This window comes from Bubalus bubalis, chromosome 15 (genome assembly GCF_019923935.1).
Source record: "Bubalus bubalis isolate 160015118507 breed Murrah chromosome 15, NDDB_SH_1, whole genome shotgun sequence".
Lineage (NCBI taxonomy): Eukaryota > Metazoa > Chordata > Mammalia > Artiodactyla > Bovidae > Bubalus > Bubalus bubalis.
This window is the reverse complement of record NC_059171.1, coordinates 44,975,769-44,999,378: the sequence shown is the minus strand read 5'-3', so window position 1 is coordinate 44,999,378 and position 23,610 is coordinate 44,975,769. Positions and strand designations below refer to the sequence as shown.

At 38.4% G+C, this 23,610-nt stretch overlaps 1 protein-coding gene across 1 annotated transcript in view; it reads right to left on the bottom strand.

Annotated features, from left to right (window-relative positions):
* Window positions 1–23,610, bottom strand: part of UBE2W (ubiquitin conjugating enzyme E2 W) — a 61,432-nt gene that overhangs the window by 25,939 nt on the left and 11,883 nt on the right. Inside the window, exons 2-3 of the mRNA XM_045162794.1 lie at window positions 7,934–8,025; window positions 1,869–1,971 (exon numbers count right to left, since the gene is read on the bottom strand). Of these exons, the coding sequence (XP_045018729.1) occupies window positions 1,869–1,971; window positions 7,934–8,025 (195 nt within the window). The remainder of the gene's footprint in view (window positions 1–1,868; window positions 1,972–7,933; window positions 8,026–23,610) is intronic.

The following is a 23,610-nucleotide window of genomic DNA, read 5'->3' as shown; positions in this document are numbered from 1 at the left end:
ATAAAAACTTCAGAACTCAAGGAATCAGTTTCCATTTAATACTATGCCTTGAAACAATTATCTTTTTAACTACAGCACAATACAAAAGTTGACTTCCATCTATACTCCCACATGGCTAAAAGAAGATTAAGCTATTTGTGTCACTACTTAAAGTAGTGACATTTTCTTTTCTTGGGCTCCAGAATCACTGTGGACGGTGATAGCAGCCACAAAATTAAAAGACGCTTGCTCCTTGGAAGAAAAGTTTAGCGTGTTAAAAAGCAGAGACATCACTTTGCCGTCAAAAGTCCATTTAGTCAAAGCTATGGTCTTTCCAGTAGTCATGTACAGATATGAGAGTTGGATCATAAAGAAGGCTGAGCGCCGAAGAACTGATGCTTTCAAACTGTGGTGCCAGAGAAGACTCTTGAGAGTCCTTGGACACAAGGACATCAAATCAGTCAATCCTCAAGGAAATCAACCCTGAATATTCATTGGAAGGACTGATGGTGAAGCTGAAACTCCAGTACTTTGGCCACCTGATGCGAAAAGCCAACTCAATGGAAAAGACTCTGATGCTTCGAAAGATTGAGGGCAGGAGGAGAAGGGGGTGAGGAGAGAGAAGATAGTCTGATGGCATCATTGACTCAATGGACATAAGCTTGAGCAAACTCTGGGAGATAGGGAAGGACAGGGAAGCCTGGCATGCTGCAGTTCATGGGGTTGCAAAAAGTAGGGCAAGACCTAACAAGTGAACAACAACTTAAAAGTAGCAATAAAATATGAATTTCCTCAAAAATAGCATATTTTAGCACCTAACACGGAGAAAGCAATGGCACCCCACTCCAGTACTCTTGCCTGGAAAATCCTATGGACGGAGGAGCCTGGTAGGCTGCAGTCCATGGGGTCGGTAAGAGTCGGACACGACTTCACTTTCACTTTTCACTTTCATGCATTGGAGAAGGAAATGGCAACCCACTCCAGTGTTCTTGTCTGGAGAATCCCAGGGATGGAGGAGCCTGGTGGGCTGCCATCTATGGGGTCACACAGTAGGACACGACTGAATCGACTTAGCAGCAGCAGCAGCAGCACCTAACACACTGAATTTCAGGTTATTTGGGAAATTTCATGATCTACAACACCTGATCACCTAGCAGTGCTACAGAGAGTTAGTCACTGTCTTATCATTTAGCTACTAGTAACTCATTATCCATCTTACCAACCCAGAAAGCTGGAATTCATCCTAAATTCTCCTTTTCTCTAACCTCCAAGGATTAATCATTTACCACAGTTAAACAGCTCTCAAAAATTTTTATCTACCACCACTACCCTTTGTCCAAGTTTTCAGACATTAACTAAACTGACAGTGTTTCACACTAAAATGATCAGATTTGGGGCTGATGTCTAGATATTTAATATCTTATATTTTGCCCTTGCAGTATTGAAAGGCTACAAGAGACAGCATGGCAATGAGAAATCAAAGAAGTGCTCCTTTCAAAACAGCACTTGCCTCTTAATGATGTCATTCTATCAATATCATCATCTTATCTAGAAAGACATGGCTCCAGCTACTCCAAAATGCGAAGTTCTCCCAAAACCTGTGGGCCTAGGGGTTAGATTTATGCCCTTTGGTCTACTTAACATGAATGGATCAGAAATAGTCTTAAGTTTTTAGAAGTACAAAAGCAGCAAAGCCTAATCTCAATACAGTAAATCTCAATACAGTAAACTGTCCATATGACCTCGATTATATTACAAATAAGATAAAGAAACAAATCTACTTAATATAATTGTAATGATTATAAGTTTTTACTTAGTCAAAAATCACGAATTTGGCATTTGTCTATAATCTAAAAATACAATAAGATTTTAAAAAGCAAAACAGTTACCTGAGGAGAGTCAAAAGGATATCGACTACTAAACTTAAATAGAAGTTGAAATTTTTCCCCTTCATATAAGGTACCTGGTGCACCTTCCATGTCTACAATCCACCTAGAATAGAAAAAAAAAAAATTTAACTTCAGTTATAAAGGACTGGGGTGAGGAGGAAAAAGAACACCAGATACGCATCTATGCCAGGCAATGGGACAGGAGTCACCCATGTGTAACAACACACTTCATCCTCCCAACAGGAGTAGGTAGTAACACTCCTGGCCCTATTCCCTTCTCTGACACTCCTGGGTTAAATAACTAGACCAAGGTCAGACAGCTAAAAAGGACAGAGCCAAGTTTTAACTCAGGTCCAGAAAAAAAATAAAACTCAACTTCGGTGTACTGACACCAAAGTTTACACTCTTCTTACTCAATTTATGGTACCTTATTTTTTCAGACCATCTCTACAATTATGGAAAAGACTTTATAGATAAAATCAAGCTAATCAACTGCTTTCCTGATATTAATTATTTTAGAAGCTATTAGTTTGAGAGAATTTGATGTCAGCAATGACTACAGCAGCTGTCAGATCAATTTTCTCATGAGTATTCCAGAGACAGCTAACCAGGAAAAAGGAAGCTAAGCTGACATCAGTCCACTTACTCTGACGGCTACTCAAGGCTCTAAAAGGCCTTTCCTTTGTCTCTCATTATGTTTCAATCGTTTAATAAAACCCAGAATAAATTTAGAAAGATGGTAATGATAACCCTGTATGCAAGACAGCAAAAGAGACACAGATGTATAGAAGTCTTTGGGACTCTGTGGGAGAAGGAGAGGGTGGGATGATTTGGGAGAATGGCATTGAAACATGTATAATATAAGAAACAAATTGCCAGTCCAGGTTCGATGCAGGATACAGGATGCTTGGGGCTGGTGTACTGGAACAACCCAGAGGGATGGTACGGGGAGGGAGGGGGGAGGGGGGTTTACGATAGGGAGCACGTGTACACCCGTGGCGGTTTCATGTTGATGTATGGCAAAACCAATACAATACTGTAAAGTAATTAGCCTCCAATTAAAATAAATAAATTAAAAAAAAAAACCCAGAATAGATTTCTATGGTATCTATATAAGCTTACTTTGTTTTCATATATAATAATCATGAATATAAATCTGTTTATAATAATATACTGCACACTATCTCCAATTATTTTAAAAAAAGAGGGAGAGGGTGGGGAGATTTGGGAGAATGGCATTGAAACATGTATAATATCATGTATGAAACGAGTCGCCTGTCCAGGTTCAATGCACGATACTGGATGCTTGGGGCTGGCGCACTGGGACGACCCAGAAGGAGGGTATGGGGAAGGAGGAGGGAGGAGGGTTCAGGATGGGGAGCACGGGTATACCTGTGGCGGATTCATTTCGATGTTTGGCAAAACTAATACAATATTGTAAAGTTTAAAAATAAAATAAAATTAAAAAAAAAAAAAAAGAGGAACAGTTTATTACAACATACATGACAGGGCAGATTTTAGAAGTAAAAATCTGAGTTCCTAATTATAACCATGCCACTTGTAATTACTGTATACCTGGTCAATTCCTTAAATCCTATACTTTTCAGGTATAAAAATTTATTATATTAAATACAGGGAAGCAAAAAGAAGGTTGAGGATACAGTGCTGGGCTACTATTGAGCACCTCACATATTATGGACTTCAGTTCAGTTCAGTTCAGTTGCTCAGTCGTGTCCGACTCTTTGCGACCCCCTGAATCACAGCACGTCAGGCATCCCTGTCCATCACCAACTCCCGGAGTTCACTCAAACTCGGGAATATATAAAATAGTAAGTGTGGCTACTCTCTGAAAGTAACCAGGTTGGAACACATAGAGATCCTTAAAAGCATGACTATTCATTCTCAGAAGGCATGCTGAATACTTTACATGATATGTAAAGATAGAAAAGATATGACCACAGACTCAAGAGGCAGTATTGTACAGCAAAATTAGACAGTCCCTTAGTTAGCTGTGTGGCCCTCAGTACGCTCTTCTGTTTTAAGTACTTAAATTCTAAAATTGTTATTTTAAAAAATTGTTAAAGTTAATAAAAAAGTCACCTTAAAGTTTTGTTAGAAAGATAAATGATATTGCATATGCAAAAAATTTTGTATATTCCTAACACCAGAACCAGTACACAGTAAATGAAATGCAATGCAAAAATTGCATTAAAAAGACAAAAACAAAAAACCTACTCTCTTTAATAAAAACCAGGTCATTCCTCCTAATCAAACTTACAAGCTTTTGCACAGCAAAGGAAACCATCAACAAAATGAGAAGACAACCTAAGGGCTGGGAGAAAATATTTGCAAACAATGAGACTGCCAGGGGAGTAAGTGCCCCTCCCCGCCACCCCCGGCCCCAGCAAAAAAGCAATGAGACTGATGGGGGTTTAACTTCCTCCCGCAAAAAAAGCAATCAAAAGATAGGCAAAGACCTAAATAAACACTTCTTCAAGGAAGACACACAGATGAAAAGGAACATGAAAAGATGCTCCAAATTGCCAATTATTAGAAAAAAGGAAATCAAAATTATAATAAGATGTCACCTCATACAAGCCAGAAGGGCCATCATCAAAAAGTTTACAAATAAGAAATGTTGGGTGTGGAGAAAAGGGAATTCTCTTAAACTATTTCTGGGAATGTAAATCAGTGCAGCCACTAAGGAAATAGTATGAAGTTTAGTTTCCTTAAAAAACTAGAAAAAGAACTACCAGATTCAGCAATCTCGCTCCTGGGCAAGTAGCTGGAAAAGATTAAAACTCTAACTCAAAAAAGATAAATGCATCCCAATGTTCATAGCAGCACTATTTACAACATCCAAAACATGGAAGTAACCTCGAAGCCTATTGACAGACCAATGAATAATGATGATGTGGTACATCATCTATACATACCTCCTACACTGTTGGTGGGAATGTAATTTGGTAAAGCCACTTTGGAAAACAGCATGGAGGTTCTGCACAAACTAAAAACAGGATTACTATAGGATCCAGCAATCCCACTCTGGGGAATATACCTGGACAAAAACATTATTCAAAAAGATACATGAACCACTATGTTCACAGCAGCACTGTTCTCAACAGCCAAAACACAGAAACAACCTGGATGTCCATCGGCAGCTGAATGGATAAAGACGTGGTCCACGTATGCAACGGAATACTATTCAGGCATAAATAAAAACAAGATGGTGCCATCTGCAGCAACATGGATACAACTAGAGATTATCATGGGCTTCCCTGGTGGCTCAGATGGTAAAGAACCAGGCCCCAGTGCAGGAGACCCAGGTTCAATACCTGGGTTGGGACAATCCCCTGGAGAAGGGAATGGCAACCCACTCCAGTATTCTTGCCTGGAGAACGCCATGGACAGAGGAGCCTGACAGACCACAGTTCATGGAATCGCAAAGAGTCAGATGAGTGACTGAGTGACTAACTAACTCAGTGACTGAGTGACTAACACTTTCACTTTCATACTAAGTGAAGTAAGTCAGAAAAACAAAGACAGATATCATATGGTATCACTTATATGTGGAATCTAAAATATGGCACGAATGAACTTATCTATGAAACAGAAACAGACTCATAGATAAAGAGCACAGACATGGTGGGGGAGGGAGAGATGGACTGGGAATCTGGGGTTGGCAGATGCAAACTATTACATTCAGAATGGATAAGCAACAGGGTCCTAAAGTACAGTACAGGGAACTATACTCAATATCTGTGATAAATCAGAATGGAAAATAATATAAAAAAGTGATATATATATATGTGTGTAACTGATTCACTGTGCTGTACAGCAGAGATTGGCACAATATTGTAAATCAACTATACTTCAATCAAAAAAAAATCAAAAAATAAAGATGTGGTATATGTATACAATGGAATATTATTCAGCCACGAAAGGAATGAAATATTGCCATTTGTAGCAATATGGATGGACCTAAAGACCTAAAGATTATCATACTAAGTGAAGTCAGACAGAAAAAAACAAATATATGAAGGGAAAATTAGCTTTGCTGGATATATTAAGATAGGATATATACCAATACAGCCTCTCTCAAGGGTTTTCAAAGGCAATTATGACTATATAAAATTTTTGCCTTACATGATGACTATGGACTGTTAACTCAAGGGGTGCCATTTCATTGAGAGACCACAATAGTTCTAAGTCAATCTTTTAGTATCTCTGTTCCTTCCTTAGGAGAGCATAGGTCAAAGGATAGCATATTAGGTCAGAGAACATGATTCTAATATTTTTTAAGGTCTTAATACATGCTACCAAACTGTCTTCCATAAAGCATAATGGGCTTACTTCATCTTCCTTACCCATATCCCCCATTTCATATGATCCCACTTCAACAATTTTTTTTTTCTTTTTGGCCACATTGCGCAGTTTATGGGATCTTAAGTTCCCAGTCCAGGGACTGAAATTGGGCCCTAGCAGTTGAGAGTTGTCAAGTCTTAACCACTAGACTGTCAAGGAATTCCCTCCATAGTTTTTTCAAACTAGGTTAGAAGTTCTATCAAAACATTGCTCTTTTGCCTATCTCTGATTCCTCTAAATCTATCTTTTGTTTCAGCTTCTGCCCTGCTCTGATTAAAAAAACTAAAGAACTCAACAGAAAAAGTATATTATTTTAAAATTAGTGTTTATTTCCTTTTAATTACATGCATCTCTTTTAACTAGATTAATATTTGGTTTGCAATTCATTTCATTCAAAAGATCCTTTCTTAATAATCCTGTTCTTAAAGCTTGACTCCTGTCTTAATCACTGACTCAAATGTCATGGTCAAAGGTAACCAAAAATTGTTTCTTCTGAAAATAAGTATGTCCCTGTTGTGTCAGTTTTGGTTATTCCTGCTCTCTGGTCTCTGTATCACTAAATATTTGAATTGTTCAATTTGTTCTACAAATTGGTTTACAGGAAATTTTTATCTTGTTGGCTTATACCCCTTTTCATTTTAGGGTTTTTTCCTTTCTTTTTTAAGGACAGAGTCAATTACTTAAAAATCTCCCATTTTACTACATTTACCTTTTTCCAATGGAACTGTTAAATCAAAGGAGTGGTAAGGACAGACCAAATACTCAGTTGTGAAATCTTAGGATGATACTTTCAAAAACATTTCAAACTAATTCAAATGCTCATTTTTAAGAGGGGGAATGCTCTCTTTTTAAAATGCTCATTGTAAAGGAACTCATATCTCTCTACTATTCTTGGCACATATCTGGGAAGAAACTTCTGCTCCACTCCCAAGGAAGGAGCTGAATCAGAGGATACTTCTGTGTCCTTCTTCTACCCTTCACATTTCATCCTCATGCAAGTCTCTAATTTATCAAATGAGAATGCTGAGGGTGTGACATTCTCTTAGCTAACGCTGCTATAAAGAAAGCAACCATGCTGTATGTTCAGGGGACAAGGAGAGAGGTGCGCCTCTTGACAGTTTATTCACTTCAGTTCAGTTCAGTCGCTCAGTTGTGTCCGACTCCTCGTGACCCCATGAACCATAGCACGCCAGGCCTCCCTGTCCATCACCAACTCCTGGAGTCCACCCAAACCCATGTCCATCGAGTCAGTGATGCCATCCAACCATTTCATTCTCTGTCATCCCGTTCTCCTTCTGCCCTCAATCTTTCCCAGCACCAGGGTCTTTTCAAATGAGTCAGCTCTTCGCATCAGGTGGCTAAAGTTCACTTCAGAGCCTCAAATGTTTTTGAAAAATCTGATAAATAACCTCATACCAAACTACTCTATCACAGGTGAAGAATACTCCCTAACAAAGTCAGGCCAAAGTTTTTAACATGCTACTTCATCAGCAGGAAACTTTTATAAAACAAAACTGTTATTTAAATGCACAGAGTAAGATATGTTTACTGTATTTACTTCTCAGTGGGAGAGAATCAGATAAAATATGCAAATAATTCTGACATACAGAAAATAATTCTGTATTTTTAAAATGAGTATACATTCATACTTACATTGATAACAAAAGAAAAACAAGTACTTTAAAACTTAAAATACTTACTGTGTAATTGAATTTTGAACACTCTTTTCATTTAAAGTCATTCCAGGAGGTGGGTCATTTTGCAAAGCCAACAGTTCTTTCTGTAGTCGTTTCTTAAAAAAAAAAAAGAAGAGTATCATTAATAACTTCGTACTTTTTTTTTCTTACAACATAATATCCTTGTAGTCATAAAGTCTGAAATCCTTGATTAAATTTCCTCCAAATGCTCGTGCCTTTTCCTTTATAAACCCCTTACATCTATATATTTTACATGCCTGATTCTCACATTTCTTACTGCTTTCCTATAATTCACAATTATTAAATTATTTCTAAATATATTTGTAACCATTGATGCTATAAGATAGTTACCAAGTTATAAGGTTATAAATGCTTAAAAGTTTTAGCAGGGCTTCCTTTACTGGTTTTCAATGATAAAAATCATAGTTTTCCATAACTCTTAAAGAATGCATCATTTCAGACAAATAGGTTTTCCAGAAGAACTATAGAAAACATCTTTTGAAAAACTTTAAAATAATTTAAATTTTCAGCTATTTGGTTTTTTTTTCTATTTGTTTTCTTAAAACAGTATCATCCACATATAATTTAATCTTTCAACACCAGAATATATCAGAGCCTGAGATTACATAAAGTTATTTTTTTCACACACTAGATGCCCTGAAATGGCTATGTATTTGCATTCTATTTTGTATAGCTTTTATTGTTCAATTCTTCCCTTATTATTATCACTCGACATTCTTTTTCAGGACACAACAAAGCAAAATAAAAACCACAACAGTCCATAATTTATGGGTTTAAAAGCAAAATAACCAATGTTATTAGAAGTGCATGCAACATTATAAAGATTCTTAGTGAATATCTTTTTTTTGGATTAAAGTACACAAGCAGGATTTCCTTGGTGGTCCAGTGGTTAAGAATCAGCCTGCCAATGCAGGGAACATGGGTTTTGATCCCTGCCCCAGGGAGATCCCACATGCTGTGCGGCAACTAAGCCCATGTGTCACAACTACTGAGCCTGTGCACCCTAGAGTCCATGCTCCACAAGACAATCCACCAAAATGAGAAGCCTGAGCACCACGAGGGAAAGCCTGAGCGCAGCAATGAAGACCCAGCACAGCCACTAACTAATTACAAGTTTGTTTAAAAATAAATAAAACTACATAGTAAATGTTCAGGAAAGGAAAAAAAGCAAGCACACAAGCATGGATTCCTATTCAGAACTTCAAATAACTCTACTTAAAAACTAGTTTCTGATTTTTCAAAATAGTGGAATATCACTATCAATATAGCAATGTTTGTAGTTTTCTACATCTTTTCAATTCATAACATCTTTCAATAACCCTACCAACATCTAACACCTCTAGAGATGAGAGAACTCCTCCCTTTTTTGTTGAGACACAATGGCTCTTTTAATTGGCAAAAGTGAAAACTTTTCCTCAAATGGTACAATACCAAAATTGCTAGCAACAAAGAAAATAAGGTATTAACTGCAATTTCTGACCTCAGTTGCCTTCCAAAACGCAAAATTACAAACTGAAAATTAGTTTAGAAAATTTTTAATTATCGAAAACTTAGAAATAAAGCTGCCTAAACAATGTTTTGAATAAAGAAGGAATATATTTGTGAAAAGTGTCTATGCAGAAGAGGGTTTTTAATTTACTTAACAGGGGCTTCCCTGGTGGCTCAAGACTAAAGACTCTGCCTGCAGTGCAGGAGACCTGGGTTCGATCCCTGGGTCAGGAAGATCCCCTGGGGAAGAAAATGGCAACCCACTTCAGTACTCCTGCCTGGGAAATCCCAGGAACAGAGGGGCCTGGCAGGCTATATAGTTCATGGGGTTGTAAAGAATTGGACAGGACTGTGCGTTTAACACTTTTCACTTTCAATTAAAGTCAACAAATCCTGTAGGTTCTGTGATTAAGTCAATTTTCAAAAACACTAGACTGAAAAAAAAAAAAAGGTTTTGCTTTTTTTTTAAAGCAGGAATTCTAAGACGTCTGATATACTAACTTGCATGACGATTCTCTAAGGGGAGGAAGATAACATACAGGTTTCCAAAGTAATGGAATCCTCTCAGTGTAGGGCATCTTGGGCAAGTCTTGTTTCAATGACCACAGTTTGGGAAACAATGCTGTGGAAATCCTCCAGACCTTGACAACTTCATATAAGACAAGGAAGACAGCCCTTGTCCACAAATCAGGATACAAAAGAAGGTCAACTTGCATAACCAGCTACCAAAAGAAACAGGAATACAAAGGCAAGCTAAGAAGAATTGCATTGGTGTAATTATCCCTAAAAGACAACGTGACCAGTGCTGAAGAAAAAAAAAATTTTTTCCTACCCCAATACTACTACTCGGAGAAGGCAATGGCACCCCACTCCGGTACTCTTGCCTGGAAAATCCCATGGATGGAGGAGCCTGGAAGGCTGCAGTCCATGGGGTCGCTGAGGGTCGGACACGACTGAGCAACTTGCCTTTCACTTTTCACTTTCATGCATTGGAGAAGGAAATGGCAACCCACTCCAGTGTTCTTGCCTGGAGAATCCCAGGGACGGGGGAGCCTGGTGGGCTGCCGTCTATGGGGTCGCAAAGAGTCGGACACGACTGAAGTGACTTAGCAGTAGCAGTAATACTACTGCTTGTATGTCCACAACGAAAGGGGCCTGTGGTAGCCAAACTCCAAGAGAATCTCCAAGTAACTGCTTCCTGGTAGTCACATCCTCCCACACAGTACCAGAGTTGGTCAGTGTAACCAATACAATACAGCAGAAAGGAAGGTATGTCACTCCCAAGATTAGGTTATAAAAGATTGTGATTTATGTCTTGGTTGTTCTCTCTAGAATCACTTGCCATACTGTGAACAACCCAATTCAGAGGCCAGCAGGGTAAGGTTAGGGCCTCCTGCCAATAACCACGTGTCATTTGGAAGAATCTCCAATCTGGAATCTCCAATTCTAGCCAAGATTTCAGACGACTGCCGCTGGGGCCAATACTTTGCCTGCAAACTCAAACGAGAACCATTCAACTCTGGAATTACAAGGGATTTTAAGTGTTTGTTCTTTCAAACATCGCATGTTTTTCCAAACATTCAGTCTCTGCTACCAGGCAATAAACTACCTTGCACATTCATATTTCTGCAGTAGAAAGACAAAACAGGACTAACATGGGGGAGAGGTGTTAATGAGTACTTACTAAGCACACTAATAAAAACTAATGATTCACCCGTGTACTAAAAAAAAAAAAAAAAAAAAATAGATAAGGTAGAAGGTCAAACAGTGTATTTGGTAGGTTCATAAAAACAGGGAATTCACTCTTAGGTGTATCCTTCCCAGAACAATAATTCATTAGAGAAGGCAGGAAATGTTTTTGAGTAAGCCAACAGTTTCCCCAATGGTCCTCTGGCTCTTCTAAAAAACTGGTTCTAAGAACCCTGACTATGAGCAAAGAAGCTAAAAAAGGAGGACTTAAAGAGTTCAATATAAAAATAAATGAAAATTCATACTCCAGGATATGAAGAACTAGTATAACTGTTTAGAAATCATACCAAGCAACATCAACAGAAAGCTATTATCACATGAGGAAGCATTCACCTCCTGACTTTGAAGACTAAGTGTTAAAAGCAGATGTGAAATACTTGCGTTAGGACTGAACTCTAGCAAAATACCAGCTCATTAGACCATCAGGGCAACACTGGCTGTTTCCCTAGGCAGAGGTAAAATAACAGCCTCGAACTGAGGTAACGCGATATAACTGGAAAATATCTGCAGAAGGTAACTAAAGAAGCAGAACTACCCACAAACCACTGGGAGCTGAGGGGGCTGAAAAATTAAAAGTTCCAAAGGTTCACAGCCAAATATCACCCTGTCTCTTCCTGAATCGGAGAGGTACGAGAAAAGTAATTACACATATTACAAATGTATCATGGTTCTCTGAATCTAAGACACACAATCAATTGTATTATTTTATGTAACACTAAGAAAGGAAAACAGCTACCAATTAAATGACAACACTCCACTGACATATCTTGATTTCAGATATGTTAAAGTAGGGAGGAATATGTGCATTCAAAATTGTTAATAAAGGTCTGATTTCCCTAACTGTTAAGTATCACAACTACTTGAAGAGTAAAAATTAATTTTCTGAGTAAACTTAATATGCCTAAAATGATTCTTCTCTCAATATTTAACACCTACCCCACAATGCATGATCTCAGTCGATCTGTAAATATGCACTTTATTCCCAGATTGCATAAAACAGAAGCACACCTATGCTCCAAGGCAGAAAGACCAGGCAGGCCCACAATCTAAATGTTTGAGAACATCCCAAATCTAGAATAACCTGAAAATTCTATCTAGCCCTAACGTGTGTTAGCTCAAGTCTAGAAAACTCAGAGGAGTGTGAGCTCTTCTAAGAGATCCAAACGGTTTATACACCCAGTGTGAAAGATCCTGATATATCTAAATACGGTGGAAAAAAAAAATGATTTAACGCTTTCAGAACTGGCCAGTGGCTCTACGGTCTATAGACAGCACCTTCCTTTCTCTCTTTCCTTATGAATACAAATGAATCAAAGTGATATGAATCCACCGTAATTTACTACTTTGGGGGGTAAGAAGACCACTGACCAATTTTGGAGTTAACTATTGTCAATGACAAGACACTGGGAAGCACCACGCAATGGAATGACATTCCCGTATGTCATAATACTATGGCTGAGAAACTCCAGACTACTGCAACAGCTAGGATGTGTCACGCTGCACTCAAGACAGAGTGACAGAAGTTCAGTTCCTAAAACTTTTTCCCACTTCAGTGCTGTGAGGAATTATTCTTGAGATTTACTCTCCCTTAGAACTGGGGCTTACTCCCGGGTCCAGGAAAGCGTTTGTGTAACATGAAAAGGCGGCCCAGGAGCTTAACACCCCTTCTTCTCCACTACACCACTCCAAGAATCACTACAGCAGCTGTTTCACACCAAAGGTCAAGTGTGGGGCAGAAAAAGCCCAAAAGAATAAAACAGATACATAATTACTTTTGGCTTTATGAGACTTAAAGCCTTCCAAAAGCTCAAGCCACAGTTTTTATACAATAGAGTAAAAAACTGTAATCAGGACTTCCCTGTTGGTACAGTAGGTAGGAATCCACCTGACAATGTAGGGGACATGGGTTTGACCCCTGGTCCGGGAAGATTCTACATGCTGCCAGAGCAACTAAGCCCTCAGGCCACAACTACTGAGCCTGTGCTCCACAACAAGAGAAGCCACAGCCACGAGAAGCTCACACACAGCAACAAAGCGCCCCCACTCGCCACAACTAGAGAAAGTCCATGCACAGGGATGAAGATCCGGTACAATCAAAAATAATATTTTCTTTTAAATGGAAAAAAAAAAAAAAACACCGCAATTGCTGTGAGAACTTCCTGGCAGTCCAGTGGTTAGCACTCCATGCTTCTACTGCAGGGGGCACAGTTTGACTCTCTCATCAGGGAACTAAGATCCTGCATGCAGTGTGGCATGGCAAAAAAAATAAAACACAAAATCCAGAAACAATATAGGTGCCTATCAATAAGTATACAAATTGTGGCATATAGAAGTAAAACTATACAACCATTAGGCTTCCCAGGTGGCTTAGTGGTAAGGAATCCATCTGCCAATGCAGGAGCCTTAAGAGATGTGGGTTTGACCCTTGAGTCTGGAAGATCCCCAGGAGTACGAAACATCAACCGGCTCCAGTATTGTTGCCTGGAAAATTCCATGGACAGAGGAGCCCAATGGGCTACAATTCATGGGGTTGTAAAGAGTCAGACACAACTCAGCACACATAAGCACACACACAATCATTAAGAATGATGTGGGACTTGGCTAGTGGTCCAGTGGTTAAGAATCCACCTGCCAGTGTAGCGGATACGGGTTTGATCCCTGATCTGGGAAGATCCCACAAGCCGTGGGTCAACTAAGCCTGTGAGCTCCAACTATTGAGCCCCCACTCTAGAGCCTGCGCTCTGCAATAAGAGAAGCCACCACAATGGGAAGCCAGAGCACTGCAACGAAGAGTAATCCTCAATCTCGGCAAACAGAGAAAGCCTGCACACAGCAAAGAAGATCCAGCACAGCCAAAAATTGATGAACAAATAATTTTTTTTAAAGCTATGTCTTTAAAAGAAAAAGAATGATGTGGATTTCTGTGTACTAACACCAACAGAAGAATCCCCAAACATACTGAAATGGAAAAAAGCAAGCCTCAAAAATACATGTAATTTCTTTATATTAAAACAAAAGCAAGAGTTATACAAACATCATATAAATGCATATGGAAAAGACCAGAAGCAAGCACGTCCAACCATTTTATAGTAGTTCCCTCCTAGCAGTATAAATAGAGAAGTGGCTACCCATGTTTGCAATACATACTTTTATATATATATTTATATACATATATACTTATATATGCCATCACTTCATGGCAAATAGGGGAAAAGCAGAAACAGTGACAGATTTTATTTTCATGGGCTCCAAAATCACTGCAGATGGTGACTGCAGCCACAAAATTAAAAAAGACACTTGCTCCTTGGAAGAAAAGCCATGACAAACCTAGAGAGCATATTAAAAAGCAAAGACATCACTTTGCCAACAAAGGTCCATATAGTCAAAGCTATGGTTTTTCCGGTAGTCACGCACAGATGTGACAGCTGGACCACAAAGAAGGCTGAGAATGGAAGAACTGATGTTTTCAAATTGTGGCGTTAGAGAAGACTCGAGGATCCCTTGGACAGCACGAAGATCAAACCAGTCAATCTAAAGGAAATCAACCCTGAATATTCATGGGAAGTATGGATGCTGAAGCTCCAATACTGTGGCCACCTGATGTGATGAGCTAACTCACTGGAAAAGACCTTAATGCTGAGAAAGACTGAAGGCAAAAGAAGAAGGGGGGCAGCAGAGGATGAGATGGTTGGATGGTATCACTGACTCAATGGACATGAGTTTAAGCCAACTCCAGGAGATAGTGAAGGACAGGGAAGCTTGGAGTACTGTAGTTCATGGGTTGCAAAGCTGGACATGACTTAGCAGCTGAACAACAAACAAGAACAACATTAAAAAATGGGTAAGTTCTTTAGTTAAAAGTTAAATGGCTGGTGAAAATATATAGTTTCTGTGATTTTTAAAAGACATAAATAAAATGTAAGGACAAAGAAAGGTTCAAAATCAAAGGACAGAAAAAGACATCAGGTCAAATGAAAAGTTGATACAGCTGCACAAGTATCAAGTAAAACTGACTTTAAGACCAAAAATACTAACAGAGATTAAAAAAAAAAACAAACTACATAATGGTAAAAGGTTCAGTTCATCAAAAGTATAAATATATCCAACTTAGCTTCAAAAACAAAGGAAAATTAACAAATCTACCTTCATAGTAGGAGATTTTATTAACATCTCTCCAAGTAATAGAGACAAAAAAGCCTGTAAACTATTTTTGCCAGATTCCCCTGTCTTCCACTCTGCCAACAGAAGGTACTTGGGGGAAAAAAACACAAGACAAAAGGAGAAGAAAAATGTCATTTCCCCTCCCATTCTTTCCTGGTTCTGATACACCCAAGTGAATGAGTCTCCTCCTACTGAAGTCAAGACCAGGCAGCTGTAGAACCAGGAGTGTGCATGGTTCTACTAAGTAGCAGGAACTCATACCAGTATCTCCAGCAGCTTAGCACAAGTACAGGCTCTTTAGTTCCACCCATAGATAGTAACAACTCCTAGCTTTTTAGACAATAATCTCCCTCTCCCTCTCAAACCCTTATAACTGAAAACAGTGTGGCAGATGTACTGGAGAAGTTTAAGACAGAATGAAGCCCAGGAGGCCAAACTGAAAACTGATCGAAGGATAAGAAGTTGAGACATTACTAGTGAACAACCAAGATACAGAACAGACAGGATTTAGTGGTAAATGATCAAGAGAAGTGAGGAGGAGGGAAAAAAAAGACTCCAGGTCAGCTTAAGTGATGGTAGAAATATTAATTTGAAACATACACAGCAGGAGGAACAGGTAGAGGAAGCTAGTCTACATGGGGATGGAGGCAGATGAGATTAAAATCAGTTTTGGACATGCAGATTCAAGTTTCTTGAAAACATTCAGAATGATAGACAAAAATAACTGAATCAACCAGAGCTGAAGTCTGGCTGCTCCTTTTAAATGAACTCTTTAGGCTAGGTATCCTCTCTACCATGAGCCCAGTGGATCCATGATATATACTTTAAAGCAGCTTGGCTCCAGGAGGCAATGAGTTTACAATGATAAAATCATATCCAAATTTCTCAAGCTAGTTCAGAAGGTATCTGTCTGGTGTTCTGGAAATTAACACTCTAAATAAAATATTTAAGCTACACAGAAACCTTGACTCTGGATGAAATAAAATACAGTTGAGAGTCTACTGTCCTGCCCTGTGATCACTACATTTCAAGCTCTAAGTGAAAAGCAGTAATTATCATTAAGTCTGATAAAGTCAAGGTCCCATTTTAGGTAACCTTTTTTGACAGGGGAGGAATATTTAAATTCCCCCCTCCTTGTAAATGTACAATTCAAAATTTTTTACCTTTCAGATTTGGCTATGCTGGGCTACATTCAGAGATTCTGATAACTATTAATAAAGCTACTGAGGCAAATAAAATATCATAAAGCATAAGACAACTATGTAGTGAGAAATGTAGATTATACACAATTTGGCACACACTAACTCTTTTTTTCCCCTTTAAATTTATTTATTTGTGGTGGGTTTTTCTCTAGTTGTAGGGAGCAGGGGCTACTCTTTGTTGCAGTGTGCAGGTGGCTTCTCTTGTTGCGGAACATGGGCTCTAGGGCACGCGGGCTTCAGTAGTTGTGGTACCTGGGCTCTAGAGCACAGGCTAAGTAATTGCGCCCATGGGCTCAGTTGTTCCACAACATGTATGATCTTCCAGACCAGGGATCAAACCTGTGTCTCCTGCATTGGCAGGCAGATTCTTTACCAATGAGGCACGAGAGAAGCCCTCAAGTCTTAATTAAATATGCTGAGTGGAAAGTCTGGTTTGACCTACAAACCAAACTGCAGATCTATCACATGAGACAAGAGTTAGGATTTAGGGTAATAGAACTGGTTACTTATTTGTTAAAAATGTGAGGAAAAGTCAAGCCTTAAGAGTAAAAGTGCATGGTCCAGTAGTTAGGACTCCACACTTTCAATGCTGGGGACTGGGGTTCAATCCCTGGTCAAGGAACTAAGATCCTAGAAGCCACAAGGAGCATCCCAGGACAGGGAAGAAAAAGTTTAAGTGCTAAAAGGAGTATGTTCAACTGGAACACTCAACATCTGCTTTCCAGCGTACAGTACGTTTGACTTTGGATAAATAATATTCTGTCTTAATTTCTACATAATTAAATATCTACCTCATGCTCAGTAGCATCCAACTCTGCAACCCCATGAACTGTAGCCCACCAGGCTTCTCTGTTCATGGAATTTCCCAAGCAAGAATATTGGAGAGGGTTGCCATTTCCTTCTCCAAGGGATCTTCCCAACCCAGGGATCAAACCCACGTCTCTTGCACTAGCAGGTGGATTCTTTACCACTGAGCCACCTGAGAAGCTGGATTGTGACTAACAGAATGAGATGGGTCAGCAAATATAACAATATTTGAAAAGTTTAAATAAACACACTAAGGCAGTATTAAAATTTACAGATAGCAACTAAAGCAAAGATATGAAATAAAAATATCCTAAAATTAGGATATTAGAAAGAACTTTATTAGAAAGCGCATGAAAATATGTATCAACTTCATTTATTTGGGGGAATTTTTTTTTTTTTTTCTTTTAACCCAGCCCCTTGGCAGTGAAAGCTCTGAGTCCTAAGCATTGGACTGCCAGGGAATTCCCTGGAGTGATATTTTAAATAACAAACTTCAGCTTTTCTTTCAACTGAAAAAGAAGATTCTCTCCCCTTCTCGAATCCTTCAGTCTCTCTCTGGACCTCATGCCTTACCAACTCATCCAGGATATTGTTCTCAGAGTCAATAAGGTGGTTTCTAGTAACTTCACTCTTTCCCAGTCCATAACCCCTTCCTTCAGTCATCAACTGGGTCTCTCCTAGCTTTAAAACAGCCATGATTTATTTTCTCTGTCAATTTCTTCTTTTCTTTCTTTGTAAAACTCCATGAAAGAAGTGGGTGAGCCAATATCCACTGCCTCTACTTCCCCTCTAACATATCCACTTAAAGCTTCAATCCCTGCAAGCTTCTGAGAGTTCAAGCCACTTGCTGATTAAATCTACTGGAGGTCTTATTTCACAGATTTATCACTTACAATCTTTCATGTCAAGAGCTTTCCCTCTTTGATTCTATTATGCCAAACTTGGCTTCTCTTCCTATTTTTGCTATGGTTCTTATGTTTTACTTGCTGGGCCTTCTTTTTGTAGGTACTCACACAGCAAAAATTTCTGGTACTTTTGGTGCCACAACTTTCAACTCACTATCATCAGATATTTTGAAAGCTAGAAAACACAGATTCTATGACTTAGTAACACCATTCTTGAAAATTAACCTTAAAGAATAACACAAAACTGGGGGTGCGAGGGACAGGAAGCAGCACACACGCAGCTTGTAATGGTGAAAGTGTGGACACAGGAATATGGCTATTTAGAGTGCAACATACTGTTAGAACAAATACTGATGCTCAACTCTCTACACCAAAGGGCAGCTTCCACAGCTTTTATCTTTTAAGTTTTACAACTTCAAAAAGATTTTATAAGATTCTTTGTAAGCTGTAAGACGAGATGGATCTTAGTTACAAGGATATACCCTTCTTGCAGATTTAGTCTCAAAGGAGCACACATCTGGTTATTTATAATTTACTGAGTATGACTCAGTTATAATACTGAGTAATGTTACCATACTCTTCTAACAAATACATATTTTTAAAGATGTACTGTATTTCTCCTACAATTTTACTGTTCTGGGTTCAACATTTTTCAATGAACATAAAATCTGGTTTTGCAAGGGAATCCATCTTAGATAAATAAAAGATACTACAGATAATTTGAGAACATTTTTTATTCTGTCAAGTAGAGTTATCTTAAAGTACAAATAATAAATTTAAGTTAGGGAGACCATTTCCCAAATTGCAAGTATACCCTAAGTATCACATCTAGGGAGGTTACCTAAGTTCTGGGTCCATTTTTTCATTTTAAAAAAGGATTATCTCTGAGTTCTTTTAAATCAAAAATTCCAGAACAAAGGTTACTCTATTTCAATTTTCACAAGTTAAAGCTTCCTTCATATACTGTTCAGTCCAATTCAATCATATATACCTATAGTTATTTTTCTGTAGTTTTACAATGTAATGTAAATGATGTAAATATTCTCATTATGGTTTTAAGCACTTCTCAGTATTATAAATCCTGTGTGATACATAATATCTTCATCTAATGTGAGCAGTGTTGTTTATATACATTCATATCCCTACATATATCTTTTTACTCCAAACAAACTCAGAAGTCAACAACTTACAATACAAGGCCATTACAATTTATTTTTTTTATAAAACCAACAACCACGTTTTTTTCAGAATAACACGAAACTCTAATTTCTTGAAAAAAAAAAAAATAAACTTAAAGAGAACATCAAATGTATTTATACCAAGATTCACTCTAATAAGGAATGCAGAAATATAAAAGTATAAATGACTATAATTTATAAAATCAATTTTGGCATTCTATGATATCAGTTTAAGAGATTATGTACCTTTCAACTGTTTTTCCAATTACAAAAAGAAGAGCTGCTGAGTTTTTTACAATTTAGTCTCAATTTTTGCCAGTTTATGAGGATCTAAAGTAAGTTAATAAAAATTATTTAATGTGGGGGCATGGTTTCCCTGGTGGCCTAGTGGTTAGGATTCCAGGCTTTCACCACCATGGCCTGAGTTCAACCTCTAGTAAGGGAACTGAGATCCATGGCCAAAAAAGGAAGGAAAAAAAAAAATTCAATGTATCTATATAGAAAAATCTGGTTTCAGTCAGAACCCAATACAACAGTCTATTTTAGAACAGGTGATACAAAAAAGGAAGAAGTAGTACCTAATAATGCTACTTTTGCTATTTAGGATCACAGAATCCTTTCCAAGCCAATGCCACTAACTGTCCTGGCTTTCTCTAGTACTTCCATCACTGTCATTAATATGAAAACTAGAGGCTTGCCAAGACTGAACTGGGCTTCTATATCCTCATAGGGGTTGTTTCTTGAGGTAATGTTTGTTTTGTTTTTGGTAGAAGTAGTCCAAACTGACCAATTCTTCCATTATATTTTTGTTTTTTTGTGGTAATTTTTGTTTTGTTTTTGGTAGAAGTAGTCCAAACTGACCAATTCTTCCATTATATTTGTTTTTTGTGGTAATTTTTGTTTTGTTTTTGGTAGAAGTAATCCAAATTGACCAATTCTTCCACTATATTTTAAACTTAAAAAATCTGAAGTACAGCTCTGTCACTAGGAAAACACCATCACTACCATACACAAAGAACAAAGGGCTTGATGTTCACCACCCAGTTCTACAAGTGTTAAGGTGTGCCCAGCAACAGTACAATCTGAGGGGAATTCAGAGTGAAAAATAGGATAAGGAACTTTTGTTCCCTGGATAAAACAGGCCCTCAGGAAGAAATGCAATGATGCCAGGTTCTTGCATCTTTCCATAAACAGACAAGCACTAAAAGTCATCACTTGGTATATCTGTTCTTTGTGATTAGCAGTCATCTTTTACCAAGACGTATGCCTGAATGCATGCATTAAAGTTTCCTAGCCAAAAATCATATATAACTTGGCTTCTCCCCCACCTCTTTGGAGCAGTTTCCTCAGAGCTGAGTGGCTATCTCCTGAGCTACTCTACTCAGTGAGACCCTGAATAATATTTAAACTCACAACTCTCAGGTTTTGTGTCTTCTTTAAGTCAACACTGTGTTTAAGTGTGATAAGGCTGATCAGAAGCCCAGCCTGAACTTCAGACATCAACAGATGTTCTGTTCTTTGCTACTTCTCAGAGAACCAGACTCCTTACACCAAAACTCCTCCACCCATACCTCATACTTCCTCCTCCCACAGGCAGAGACAGACAGATCCACACCTAGACACACCCTAGGAATACAACTGGAAAAGGAATACAATTCCAGAAATGAGAAGAAGTATCCTGAGACACAACATAGTTGGGCTTAGGGAGAGGGCAACCACATAATTTTAGTCTCCATGAAGCAAGACCTAAGATTACTATTGTCAAAATAAGTTGTAGATTGGAAGCAATCACATAATTTTAGTCTCCATGAAGCAAGACCTAAGATTACTGTTGTCAAAATAAGTTGTAGATTGGAAGCTTAAGGGGAAAAACCTACCATGGTGGGGTGGGGGGTGAGGGTGGGGGGGAGAAGGGGATACAAATAAGACTTTCACTGAAACATTATCTTCAAAGTAAAGAGTTACAAACCAAACGTTAACCTAGTTGAAACAATGCATTTAAATAACAGGAAATGAACATTAATTTAAAATCCTATATACTTTTTCCTATTCTTTAGTTTAACTGATCCAGTGTTAGTTGCTCAGTCATGACTGACTCTGTGACCCTATGGGCTGTAGCCCACAACCAGGCTCCTCTGCCCCTGGAATTCTCCAGGCAAGAATACTAGAGTGGGTTGCCATTCCCTTCTCCAGGGGATCTTCCCAACCCAGGGATCGAACACAAATCTCCCCATTGGAGGCAGATACTTTACAGTCTGAGCCACCTGGGAAGCCCTAATTAGGCCAGGGCAGAAGCCAAAACAAAGGATAGGGCAAAAAGGCAACGTTTTGATATCACTTCTGACCTATTTTGAAAAACGTATTTCTTTACTTTTACTTGAGTGCTTACTACTAGTAGCACACTGCCCTCAGTGACTTAAAAACCAATAAAGTACCTTTATAAAAGTACAAGGCGGAAGTGAAAAACTCTATGAAAGAGGTCAAGAGCGCTATGAGGACATACGAGGTAAAAAGTGCGTACAGCTGTGAGACTGAGACCAAGTTCGGTGGATTCATGATGCCAGGTACAAAGTTTTAAAGAACTAATGGAGATTTTGAGTAAAACGTGAATTCAAAACGACAGTAGAAACAGTACGTAACTTAGCTAGGTAAGTCTAAAAAAAAAAAAAACACACACAAAAAACTCAGGAACAATGAGAAGACAAAATTGGGAACTGTGAAAGTTACCCAGAATGCAAAGCGGAAGCTCACTATAAAAAGAGACTAAGAGCTGCTAAGGATTCATAGCAAGTAAAAGCTACTGACAGAATCTACATGTTTACAGTAATAACCAGTTCAACTTAAAGACAGGAAAAATAGACTCAGGCCCCAGAATCATAAAGAGCCTGATTCTCTGTGATTTTAACAGACAAAAAGCTCTTGGCATAGGCCTAACATGGGAGCTGCATAATGTTATGCATTACTGGAGAACAATAATGGCCAAAAGACTAAAAACAAGACTAATGTTCCAAGGGCTATTTACATTTTAATATAGGACCCCTAAGATTATTTAAAACAACAACAACAAAACAAACTCAAAACCCAACAATCTTAGATTGGTAACTATTCACATTCAACTCCCGAAATTCCTGATATAAAATGTGTTTGTCCAGAAACACAACTGGCACAGAAGAATCACTCAGCTCACAGCTAAGCCTGGAGGGTCCCCCAGCAGCCACAACTTCTTTTTTAAAAAACATGTATGTATGTATTTGGCTGCACCGGATCTCGGCTGCAGCATGCAGGGTGTTCAGTGGAGGCATGTGAACTCTTAGTTCTGGCCTGTGGCATCCAGGAGGCAAGTTCCCAGCAGCCACATCTCAAACGCATTTCCTTTACTAATCCTCCTCCAGAAAAACTCTTACAGCAGATATTTTGTTTCTTTGTATAAAGTAGCCATCAGAACAAGAGATTTTTGCAAGATAGTCAACATTTGCTCTGATACTACAGAAAACACATGTTTTCTGATAGAACCCTAACCAGCCAGGAACATAAAACAGTTTTAGTCTCAACTTTGGTTCCTAAAAAGATCTTTCCAGAGGCATCAACTTTGAAAGGTCTACCATCTCCTGAACGCTAAATCTGGCCCAAGGATAAATGTTATATCTTATACAATTTACATAATTTGCACAGCTAAAATTTCCCACTGTAGCTAGGTAAGTTTTCAACTTAGGTAGCAGATCAGGCTTAACAAGGTGTTGAGAAAAATTTCAATATCCAGGATGAACACCAGACCAATTACTCTCTGGGGATAGTTGTTGTTAAAGCTCCCTAGGTGTCTTCAACATAATTCCAACAGTGAAAATCACTGACTTGCACTATGTGGGTAAATAAAAACAACAACAACTGAGGGACAGGATCTAAAGCAGAAAATGGAAAAAGGGAAACAAGGAACCTGACCAGAGTGACATTACATTTTACCAGTTTTAACATGGCTTCAACACATTTCAGATCAAAGGGGGACTGAAATTTAAATCAAAATATAGACATTTTACTTTTTTCATTATTCACAGAAGTAACATTCTATAAAGTCACAGCAAATACTTAATTAGCAAATAGTGAACCACTGTTTCCAGGGGAAAACAGGGTTAGGTTCCTGTAATCCTCTGCTCACATTCAACCAATTAATA